This window comes from Myxocyprinus asiaticus, chromosome 46 (assembly GCF_019703515.2).
Source record: "Myxocyprinus asiaticus isolate MX2 ecotype Aquarium Trade chromosome 46, UBuf_Myxa_2, whole genome shotgun sequence".
NCBI classification, from domain to species: domain Eukaryota; kingdom Metazoa; phylum Chordata; class Actinopteri; order Cypriniformes; family Catostomidae; genus Myxocyprinus; species Myxocyprinus asiaticus.
Window position 1 is genome coordinate 15,437,963 of NC_059389.1, and position 12,362 is coordinate 15,450,324.

Here is a 12,362-nt window from a genome sequence, read left to right on the forward strand (position 1 = left end):
TGTTTTGGAAGGTATACTAGAACCTTGGAAGAGTAACCATCTTTATTGCGTTCAAATGACCAAACAGTGACAAAGGTAGTAGTCTCGAGCTTTCAGTGTTTAATTTGAGTTTATCAATCATTTCCCAAAAAAAACAACAAAAAAAAACCTTTTATTTAAACAGATTTTTCTTTTTTTGGAGGATTTTAAGGCCAAGATATATGAAGTGATCCTCAACCAATTTGAATAGTATGCTGTTCAAAAAGCTGGTGCTCAGATTTTTTGTAAGGGGTATAAATTCACTTTTACTCCAAATAACTGTGTATCCTGAAAGTCTACTAAATGAGTCAATGTAATCCAATTATTTAGGGACAGTAACAACAGGATCAGTGACACATAATAACATATCATCTGCATATAAATTTACAAGACTTTCAGTGCTGCCTAATGAAATGCCATGAATATGAGGGTGGGCTCTGATCCCTATTGCCAATGGCTCTAGTGCAATGCCAAATAGAAGGGGAGATAAATGGTTGCCTTGTCACACACCACGATGTAAATCAAAGGCACTAGATCTGTCACCATTAGTCGATATGGACGATGCTGGACACAAGTAAATTATTTTGACCCATTCAATAAAGCCATCTCCAAATCCAAACTGTTTTAATGCTTCAAACATGTATGGCCATTCTATCTGGTCAGATCACTTTTGGGCATCTGAGATAATGGCTGCAGACTTGTCAGCTAACCATCGATCCGTATAAAGGATGTTAAGAAGCAGATGGACATGGAGATGGAGAATGAATATCTTCCTGGGATAAACCCAGTTTTATTAGTATGGATAACTGTTGAAATATGTTGTGCTAGCCTGGAAGACAATATTTTAATTATACCTTTTTGTTTAAGAGCGCTGTAGGCCTGTAACTCGCTGGGTCAGTCTCTGTTTTCCCTTTTTTCAACAAAACACAAATATTTGCCTCATATAAGGAGTCAGGGAGTTTCTTCTTTTTAAATTAATCTTTCACCATTCTCAGCATAAGGGGAGCTATCTTCTGATTACAAGCTTTATAAAATTCACAGCCAAACCCATCAGGGCCTGCAGCTTTGCCTGATGGAAAGGCCTGAATAGCATTAAGTATGTCTGCAACTGAAAATCAAGATCAAGATCATACCTAGATTCACTTAGTTTTGGGAGGTTCAAATTTGCAAAAAAAAAAACTCATAATTTGTGTCTGTATCTGTACATTTTGAAGTGAGTGAAATCTAAACATTTACATGTTTCCAATATAAATTGTAGTTGCATAGCACAAAGTTTGGTTTCTAATGCGCGTGATTTCCTCTCATTGTAGTAGGGCGTTTGCAACAGAGTAAAAGATCGATCTTGGGATTTAAGAATCGATATCGAGATCATTCAAACAAAGATCGCAATGCATAAGAAAATCAATATTTTTACCCACCCCTAGTAAGACAGCAATTCACAACACATCGCAAGTAGGCGTTGCAATTACAGCATTGACATGAGGCACTGTAGTGGACATTAGCATAAACTGTCTGCTTCTACAGTGAGTTTTCTCTTAAGTCAACTACTATAATGGTGGAGCAATGACTTTTAAGTCAATATATTTACAGCAACTTACTTGAATAATAACATTTTTGGTTTTATGGCGCAAATCTTGAAGGTAACTATTGAGCTAGCCGCATATCACCCAGCAGCTCTCACCTGGTTACCCACTGAAGCTAAGCAGGGTTGAGCACTGCTAGTACTTGGATGGGAGACCTCGTGGGAAAAACTATGGTTGTGGCTGAAAGAGGGGGTGCTCACCTTGCGGTCTGTGTGGGTCCAAATGCCCCAGGATTCTGATTGGTATGCTATACTGTAAAAAGTCACCATCTTTCAGATGAGTCATTAAAATTAGGTCTCTGTGGTCATTAAAAATCCCAGGGCACTCCTCGTAAAAGATTACGGGTGTAACCCTAGTGTCCTGGCCAAATTTTCCCATTGGCCTCTATCCATAATGGCTTCCTAATAATCCCCTATATATATGAATTGTCTACATCACTCTGGCACACTATGGCTGCCGTCGCATCATCCAGATGGATGCTGCACACTGGTGGTTGAGGACATTCCCCCGCAAAAGTGCTTCGAGTGCCTAGAAAAGCGCTATAAAAATGTAAGGAATTAATACATTTTAATTATCACCCCCTTAAGTACTGAGGTTTGAGTATGCACACAGTAACACAAAAATGCACATTAACCATGTTCAACGGGACTGTGCATTGGCAACAGGTTGATCAAGCGCACGCGTTTGCGTACTTGCATAAAGTTTATGTTGAATGCAATACTTCTATAAGCACAAACAATTCATAGCACACACAAATATTGGCTATAATAGTCCATTTTTAATTATAGTTATTTTTCATTGATATTTTTCAGTACTGAGTATAATACATACATAGTTATAATCGACATTTCACGTCCGCCATCTTGGATGATTTATATTTAGCTAATTGTAGTGAATTCTTGGATTGCCTATTCTGTGAAAGATACATGTAATAATGCCATTCTATTTGGCTGAAACAAAAGATTGAATAATACATCATTATTATGCTGCCTACTGTTTAAAAAAGCTTTTGCAATGAAAATTGTTCTCCAGAAAGAAAAGGCGAGTCGACTTCTCTGGGCTTCAGACCTGCAATATATCATGGCTTAAATGGCTGTTCAGTCAGCTTGTCTGTCGGTTTATCACCCTAAGCAGTGGAGTGAGATCACTCTCGTTAGCACTCGTACAACCTCAGCTGTCCATACAGTGATAAACCCACCATGTATATGGCTGATCTATGTGACCCATACCAATTTTCTATTAGTGTGGCTCTCGGAGGCAGAGATTAGCCCTCCACTGGGGTCAGTAAATACACACATACAAAATCCTGTAGGTAATTCAGGTTTATTATAGTTTTCGATTTTATTTTCAATTAGTTATTTCAGTTTAGTTTTGGTTCGTTTTACATTAATTAATATTGTTTAAATATGTTAAACATTGTTCACTTTTAATAAAATTAATTTTATTTATTTTTTATTTCGTTTAGGAGTCATGACATTTTAGTAACATTTCAGTTTTTCCAAAAATGTTTTTAGTTTTTATATCCGTTGAAAATATGTTTCCATTTAGTTTTTGTTTTAGTTTTCGTTAACATTAATAACATTGGTAAGCGTTTCTGTAATGTGTCTTTTATCTGTCTCCTGATGTTTTTTCAGCCTGTTGCAGCATAATAATATATAGTTTGCCACATGATAACATTTTCTCTTTTCACTCCATATACTGGCTTTAACAGTACATTAGTTGTGTATTAAGAGGCTGGGGGTGTCTGGTCTATTTTTAGACTTTGTGTTTGTATTAGTATGCGTGTGTGCACATTGACCTGAAGTACTTCAGTATTGCGGAGAAGCAAAAGGTCAGACCAGAACCATCAAACTATTGCTGCCCATAAAAGCAGACTGGGCTTATTAATAGGATGTTACACAACAGAAGCCACTGTGCTTAGAAAAAATCCCAAATCTGATGAATAATGTCTTCATCAGGACAAATAGGTAGCATTTAGGGCTGGGGTTTCCATTGAGGTGGATTTTTATATTTAATATTCAGATTAGTTGTGCATTAATGTGGGTTTTAAGGGCATATTCATAATCCTTTTGATTTTGGTCCTCCCAACCTTTAGTCTTTGCAAAGAATAGTTGTGTGATAATATCTACAGCAGAAGTTTGTCTTGAGATGTGGGTACTGTATTTGCTAGGGGCCAGTAGCAAGCAGTCATAAGACAGGACTGCATACTTCTCTTTTCCCTCATGCCAGTGTTATTGGGTCATATGATGACCTGTTTGGAAGCTGCATTAGAGATTTTACAATAGAGATGTGATGGCCCTTAGTGACTACTTACAAAGTCAGAACATAACAACAAGAAATATAGCAATAAATATCAGTAAGAAATGGCTGAATTGCATTATGAATTCACCCTGTTTGACTAAACTCTACAATGTATTACTTATGTGGTAATTATTAAGGTATTATAAAAGTATGTGACCCCCTAGGCTAATGTTGTTAACAAAGGCAAATTAGAGTCAGGAGTTGGCAAACTTTCCATTCAGTTAATCAAATGAGGTTGGAGGAGTGGGTTAGAGCTACTTTGACTTATAAAAAGCACTTAAATATTTTCAGTTTGCTATTCACAAAAAGCATCTGTTGACGTGGACCATGCATCGCAAAAAAAGAGATCTCAGAAGACCTACGGTCAAGAATTGTTGCTTTGCATAAAACTGGAAAGAGTTACAAATTTATATTGAAGAGCTTAGATATTCATCTGTCCACAGTTAGACAAATTGTCTATAAATGGAGACGATTTAGTACTGTGGCTACTCTTCCTAGAAGTGGCCGTCCAGCCAAGACGACTCAAAGGGGACACCGCAGAATGCTCAATAAGGTAAAAAAGAACCCTTCAGTGACAGCTAAAGAAGTGGTTAACATCTCTGTTCATGAGTTTACTATACGGAAAACATTTTACAGCCATAGTGTCCATGGCAGGATACCACAAAGAAGCCACTGCTTTCCAACAAAAACATTGCTGCACGCCTGAAGTTTCCATTTTCCACACTGGGAAAATGTTTTATGGACTGATGAAACTAATTAATTTTTTGGGAAGAACACGCAACACTATGTATGGCATAAAAAGGGCAGTGCATACCAACATGAAAACACCATCCCAACAATGAAGTACAATGGAGGGAGCATCATGATTTGTGGCTGCTTTGCTGCCTCGGGGCCTGGATCGCTTGCAGTCATTTAGGACAAATTAATTCCCAAGTTTATCAAGATATCCTACAGAATAATGTCAGGGTGGCTGTGTGCCAGCTGAAGCTCAGTAGAGGTTGGGTGATGCAGCAGGACAATGACCTTAAACACTGAAGTAAATCCACTACAGAATGGCTTCAAAATGAGAAAATCCACCTTTTGGAGTGGCCCAGTCAGAGCCCAGACCTTAACCCAATAGAGATGCTGTGGAATGACCTCAGGAGGGCTGTTTACACCAGACATGCTTGGAATATGGCTGAGCTGAAGCAGTTCTGTAAGAAAGAATGGTCTAAAATTCCTTCTGAATGTTGTTAAGGTCTAATCTGCAGCTACTGGAAATGCTTGGTTGAGGTTAATGTTGCCAAAGGAGGATTGACCAGTTATAAAATCCAAGGGTTCACTTAATTTTTCCACAGCACTGAGAATGTTTAATAGGATGTGTTCAGTAAAGACATGAAAGATTCTAATTGTTTGTGTGTTGTTACGCGCATTGTGTTTTTCTACACTTGTAACTGATGAAGATGAGATCACATTTTATGACCAATTAATGCAGAAAACCAGCTAATTTCAAAGGGTTCACATACTTTTTCTATAAGGGTATAACTAGTATGCTAACTAGCGGCACCAAATGCTCAACTTTCCATTAGAAAATATTGCTGTACATATAAAGATACACCAAGAAAAAATCTGTACTGTATTCATTACTGTACATCAAATAGCAGCTATATGGCTTGATGAGTTAGCATGGAACATTGTTTCGTGTAGCCTTCACCATTGTGTCCATGTTCTTTTTGGCAAAGACAAGCATGGCTGATTGTGCGAAAGATGTGAATGGGAGGCTGTCGGTCACTCAGAAAGGCTCTTATACGCTTAATTGCTTTAGAATAGATGGCCCATCTTTCCTTTCTCATTTTTTCTGGTTTAGCTAGTTAGCATGCACTGAGGCCCAAGTTTGTATCTCATTCACTCAGAGAGCACTGCCAAAATAAGGTGACTTGTGTTCAGCAGGTTTCTTTAAACAAGCTGAGGTTTGATTTCAACAGTCAGGGCTTTTAGTCGAGGACAATGGACCAAGTTCTTATCTGACAAAACACAACTCAAGCATCCTTATCAAACCATATATATTTCAAGTTATTTCTGCATAGTAACCACTTGAACAATCTTGCACATGTTTACTGTGTTCTAAAGATTCTCATAAAATATTAAACAAAGGTCATACAGTTTCCTGTCATCATTTTCTCACCACCTCACAATGTTGTTCCAAACCTAAATTACTTTATGTCCATTGAGCAGAAGAGGAGATGTTTGGCTGCCAAAGTCACTGTTCACTTTAATTACATCTATTTTCTTTACAATAAAGTGTGGTCCATGGAATAAAGTAAGTCGTATGGGTTTGGTACAACATGAAGGTGAGTAAATGATAATATAATTTTCATTTTGTGAAGTGTGTAATTTGTTAAAATACTAATATTTTCTCCTATCCCAGTTTAAAAGGCAGGGAATTCTAATGCGTTTTGAATGTCTTGCCAATTATTATTTTTGCAATTCCCTTTTGCTGCTACTATTGGTGCAAAAATTACACTTCACCTTTAAACGATGTGTAAAGGTAGTTCTTGTGACTACTGACTACTTAATGTTTTAATGCTGTTTTGTTGGACAGATATACTGAGTATGTTATTATATTTCCCTGTTGACTTAAGGGTTAATGGTTTGCAGTTAGTTAACTTTACGTGTACAGTGAGTGACACTGGAGTCCAGTTCCTCATTTGTACTTTATAAAAAGATGTCTTGCTACTAGGATTTTACGAATAATCTACTAGCACATAATTGTATTTGAGCATGTGTAGAAACTGAGGTAGAGTTTGCATACCAGAGCGGACAAATCTCACGCAAAATCACAAATCTAGATCTCGCAAATCTCACTAAATGCTAATATGTTCCCACAAGGATTATTCATGTAAAGCTCCTCAATATTCACCAGGCACTACATGTAACAGAAGTTTAGGACTTCTTTAAATGTTGTGTTTTATCATACTGTAGTTTTATATTAATTTTAAGGAATAGTCAACCAAAAAGTCTTTAATAATTTACTCACCCTCATGTTGTTATTTAATGCAGAATTTCCAAACTGCTCCTTTCCAATTAATGTGAAAATCAATGTCAAAGTGAAAATTATGACATCTGTTGCATCGTGTTCATCAATGCTTGAGAGAAGTTTGTTCACGCAAAAACTTTCTTTGTTTTTAGTGCTAAAATGTTGACTTTGTGAATGCCACTTTGAACAAGCTTCTCCCATAGCACTCATAAACACGCAACAGACGTTAAGTTTTTCACTTAAAAAATGACTTAAATTTCAGATTGCTTCTGGCCAAAACCTATCTAATGCCTTTAGAAGACTTGGAATATGATGCACAAGTTGCATGTACTACATTTATGAGACTTTGTTGTTTTTTAAGATTTAAAATTAGGCACAGTCCATTGCCTTTGTAGTGAAAAGACTGACCACAATATTCAGTAAAACATCTCGTTTTGTTTTACGCATAAGAAAGAATGTCATATAGGTTTGGAACGACATGATGACAGAATTCTTTTTTTTTTTTTTGGGGTGAACTGGACTATATCATTAATTGAATTATTTTTAAACCATTGAAATTTGTGGAATCCCACAAAGCCTTGATAAACCATTATTAGAATCATCTTATTAATCGTACTGTTATTCCTCAATTGTACTGTAAATATACCTTAACCTCCTAGATGCTTGACATTCCAACCTGGTTTTAAAGTATAGAATAACATCACTGGACAATGGATTGGATTAGGTTATAAATATTAATTTCACTCTATGGTAGTATCATTGTGAAACACCTTGTCCAGTCCTTCTGGTGGCAAGCTCAATGTTTGGGTTATGGCACCTGGGGTCTTCATTGATCATCTGGATTCAGATGTCTTCTTTCACACCTGCCCTTGAGCCAGCAGCAGGGGGTCTCTATCTTGGCTATAGCACCTCTGCGGGAGACTCAGGAATTGCTGAATTATTAATGAGAATAGGCTCGTGTTCAAGGTAACCTTGAGGCAGGTATTGTACATAGTACAGGGCAGACAGTAAAAGCTGCTTTTGTATTGATGTATGAGAGTAGAAAAGCAAAGTGATTTTTTAAGAAAACATGCTGTGTAGATGTTTGTTAAAACTGTAGCCATCTTTTTTTTCCTGTCAACAAGAGAGGGGATCTGTCTCTTGAAGCAGTTTGTTAGTAGCTAAAGTGCATATCTGTCTGAATCAAGAGTTATAAAGTTCTCTTATATTGAGAAAAGTCAATATATTGTTCCTCTGATGAGCTTTTTGTCCTGTGAGATGGCTTATTTAAGTGTTATCCCAGTGATGGGTGAGATTATGAGCAGTCTACACAACAAATATAATTGGTTGAACTGGAGCTACAGTACTGTACATACTCAATCCATTTTGTCCAGTTGTAGTAATAAATCAATCTCCCTGGAGCTGTAAGCAGATTGTTAATGCTTGATGAAATGTGCATTTTTAAACATATTTATTCAGACTCTTCCATGCATTGACTAAATGTAGAACTTAAAATGTAAAGTCTAAGAGTTCTTATAGGATCTTTTCTAATGCGTTTTGAATGTCTTGCCAATATCCTTTAATAGTAGGACAATCCCAAAAAATGTGCCGTTCTGTACCGATCCAGGCTTGTTGACATGGTTACAGTTCTTTTTCCATTGTGGTGCTGCGAAGTGAGGATTAAAATGGACCAATTAAGCGTCGCCACATCACAAAAGCCATTCCACCAGCTCAGGCCTTAGTACGTGCTGATAAATTTGTCTGGGGAACAGTTTGTAATCGTACCGTACCAAGCCGTGCTCAAGTGGAAATGCTCAGAACCGTTCGGCTCGATGGTGAAAAAAACGCTTATAGATTCTCCCATTCATTTGTTGATAGTGCTTTACCACTGTCTTTTCCTCATTTTTCTTTAATAAATGAAAAAAGTGTACAGTTTACATGTGGACATGGTCATGTGCAATGAGTACATTGAAATTCTTATTCCTCTTAGCTTATCTAGTTACATTTAGCTGAAGAAAACAAGTATTATATCACATATTTTACATATTTGATATCTGGGGCCAAGAAATCTGAAGCTGCTGAAGTCTATACTGAAACCACACCAGTGCTAAATGATGTTTAACTTCCTCCTTGTTTCCTTAAATCAACAATCTCCTTTGTCCTTCAGTCATGCAATTTTAGTAAATTAACTGTTTTTCTCTGTTTATCTCCTACAGAGGAGGAGCTGCGGAAGCTTCGGGAGGAGACGAATGTTGAGACACTGAAGCAGGATCTTGAGAAAGAGAAGTCGAAAAGAGTTGATCTCGAGCAGAAAATGAATGAAATTCTCAGATCCAGGTACTGTATGAGAGGTGACACTCTTACAAGGAATAATCATTTCGCATAACAAATGAACTCTTTGTTATTACTGTTGCCAGATTTGCAACTTCTATACATCTGTAAGTAAAGAGATATACACTCACTGAGCACATTTTTAGGTACACCTGTACACCTACTTATTCATGCAGTTATCTAATCAGCCAATCTTGTGGCAGCAGTGCAATGCATAAAATCATGCAGATACGGTTTATGAGCTTCAGTTAATATTCACATCAACCATCAGAATGGGGAAAAATTGGATCTCAGTGATTCGACCGTGGTATGATTGTTGGTGACAGACGAACTGGTTTGAGTATTTCTTTAACTGCTGATCTCCTGGGATTTTCATGCACAACAGTCTCTAGGGTTTACTTAGAATGGTGCCAAAAACAAAAAACATCCAGTGAGTGGCAGTTCTGCAGATGGAAACACCTTGTTGATGAGAGAGATCAACGGAGAATTGCCAGACTAGTTAGAGCTGACAGAAAGGCTACGGTAACTCAAATAACCGCTCTGTACAATTGTAGTGAGCAGAATAGTATCTCAGAATGCAGAACACCTCGAACCTTGAGGCAGATGGGCTACAACAGCAGAAGACCACGTTGGGCACTTCATTAGGACCATAGTGTTCTGTAACAAGGTTAAGATGGGCAAGGAGGAGGCGGGAACCGGACGAAGCTCCAAAGTAATATTTTAATGAAAACTTAAACAAAAAGACACAAAACACAAACACACACACGGCAGCTGCGTGTGGCTTTCTCTCACCCGAACTGCCGCACAGGCGTTGACAGAGACCGATCGATGGGAAAGCGACCCTCAGACAGGCGTGGCCCCTCATGTCTCTTCACAGTGCCAGACTAGAGTCAAGCTCAACAGCGTCTTCTTTCCCCGCTGATTCTGCCAAGCCCATTCCCTTGGCTGTGGTTTTGCTTGATAGTAGGTAGGGACAGACGGCTGGCAGCGACTAGTTCATCCCCTAGCAGATGACTGCGGCTTCTCCTTCGGGCAGACGGCAGTGGCGAGGACTCCACAACAGTGCATCCCTCCTCCTTCCTGGGTTTCGGCACCAATGTAACAAGGTTAAGATGGGCAAGGAGAAGGCGGGAACTGGACGAAGACAAGAAGACACAAACACCCACACGCAGCTGCATGTGGCTCCCTCTCTCCCGAACTGCCACATCCGGCTTGGTCTTATCCCTCTCCTCGGCTGATTAACCGGATTGGGGGCCAGCCATGCGGACACACGGCCCGGCCCCGCCTGGCCCTCCTCCTCGTCACATGTTCTTAATAAAGTGCTCAGTGAGTGTAAATAGCTTGAAATCTTGAATAGAATACAGTAGGCCAGGGGTCGGCAACCTATGGCACTCGAGCCATCGTTGGTACGTTAATGTGTAATCACTGGCACGCGACAGCGTGAAAGAGGAACTAGTATTTTATTTATATATAGTCCCTCGCACCTGCATGTCAATCTACCTCTTGATGTAATCCTCCCTCATAATCATGCAGTGTGTTTTATGTGATTATGAACTGAATGGGAAGCTAAACACTATTAAAGTGTGACAAGACTGCGCTAGTCAGCAGACGAACAAAGCGCGTGAAAACCATTCGTCCATGATGAGCTGCTGATACCGATGTACAGCACTTGTAAACGTGTCCGCTTTGCATCGGTCGATTGACATCTTTCATTTTCTTATTTATTTGTTTAATTTTGCTTCTAGAACAATACTTGATGTAAATAAGAAGATACGCTTTCAATGTTTGAGATTTCCAACCCAATTATTCTCTATGGAACATGCACAAATCATGCTGGATAGCATGGATCATTAGGTTTTTCCCAATTTTTGGTAATATAATTTGTAATAGAAAAAAGCTGGGTTGAATTAGAAAAATGCAAAATAGAAGCATTTTCAAGAGTGGACTTAAACTTTTGAACAAATACAGTACATACACTGACAAAAATGTACCTAAAAAATGTGCTTATGTGGTAACAAAATTTAACTGGTTTGATTTAAGTAAAAATATAATAAATGTATTAATAAATATGTTAAACATTACTGAATTAACCTTTATACATTAGGTTAAACCAACAAAACAAAATTTAGAACAAGTAGAAATAGTTACATACACTCACTGAACACTTTATTAGGAACACTATGGTCCTAATAAAGTTCCCGATGTGATCTTCTGCTGTTGTAGCCCATCCGCCTCAAGGTTCGACAGGTTGTGCATTCTTAGATGCTATTCTGCTCAGAGTGGTTGTGCATTCTCCGTTGACCTTCCTCATCAACAAGATGTTTCCATCCACAGAACTGCAACTCACTGGATGTTTTTTTGTTTTTGGCACCATTCTGAGTGAACTCTAGAGACTGTTGTATGGGAAAATCCCAGAAATACTCAAACCAGCCCGTCTGGCACCAACAATAATGCCACGGACGAAATCACTGAGATCATATATTTTCCCCATTCTGATGGTTGATGTGACCATTAACTGAAGCTTCTGACCCATATCTGCATGATTTTATGCATTGCTGCCACACAGTTGGCTAATTAGATAATCGCATGAATATGTAGGAGTACAGGTGTTGCTAATAATGTGCTCAGTTAGAGTACAATCGTAGCATTTTTTTTTTTTAAATGGCACATAATGTGAAAAAAGTTGCCGACCTTATTGGAAATATTTGTAATCAGAATGTGTGTTTGGTTCAGACTAGAAGATTCACCGCCTCCACCTACAAAGCCACAAGTTACTGCTGTCAACGGGACAGGTAAAGCTCCAATATACTCCTCTATCAAATCAGCATCCATGGGGACCCCCCCCCCCCCATGTTCAGATTAGTTGCCGACAAGTGTAGGTTTTTCAGTGCTTGATTCTTTAAATTATTACACTCCTGAATATGGGGTTACATCCTTGTAGGCTCTTGCATTGATTCCTATTTCCACAGTAAAAGCACCTTCTCTGATTGGTGGTTCTCTCTTTAGGATTATGGGTAGTGTAGTTCTTCACTTTCATTTTTTATTTTTTTTTACCTTACTGTCACACAGTTGATGTTCATATTCTGAATCAGTTAACTGTTAATGTGACATTGCTAAAGTGTTACCCTGTGTTT

General features: G+C 38.3%; 1 protein-coding gene across 4 annotated transcripts in view; it reads left to right on the forward strand.

Moving 5' to 3' along the window:
- gramd4b (GRAM domain containing 4b) overlaps window positions 1–12,362 on the forward strand; it is a 47,007-nt gene that overhangs the window by 15,215 nt on the left and 19,430 nt on the right. For all 4 annotated transcript variants that reach the window (XM_051690062.1, XM_051690063.1, XM_051690065.1 and 1 more), the window contains exons 4-5: window positions 9,114–9,234; window positions 11,962–12,020. In XM_051690062.1, coding sequence (XP_051546022.1) covers window positions 9,114–9,234; window positions 11,962–12,020 — 180 coding nt within the window. The remainder of the gene's footprint in view (window positions 1–9,113; window positions 9,235–11,961; window positions 12,021–12,362) is intronic.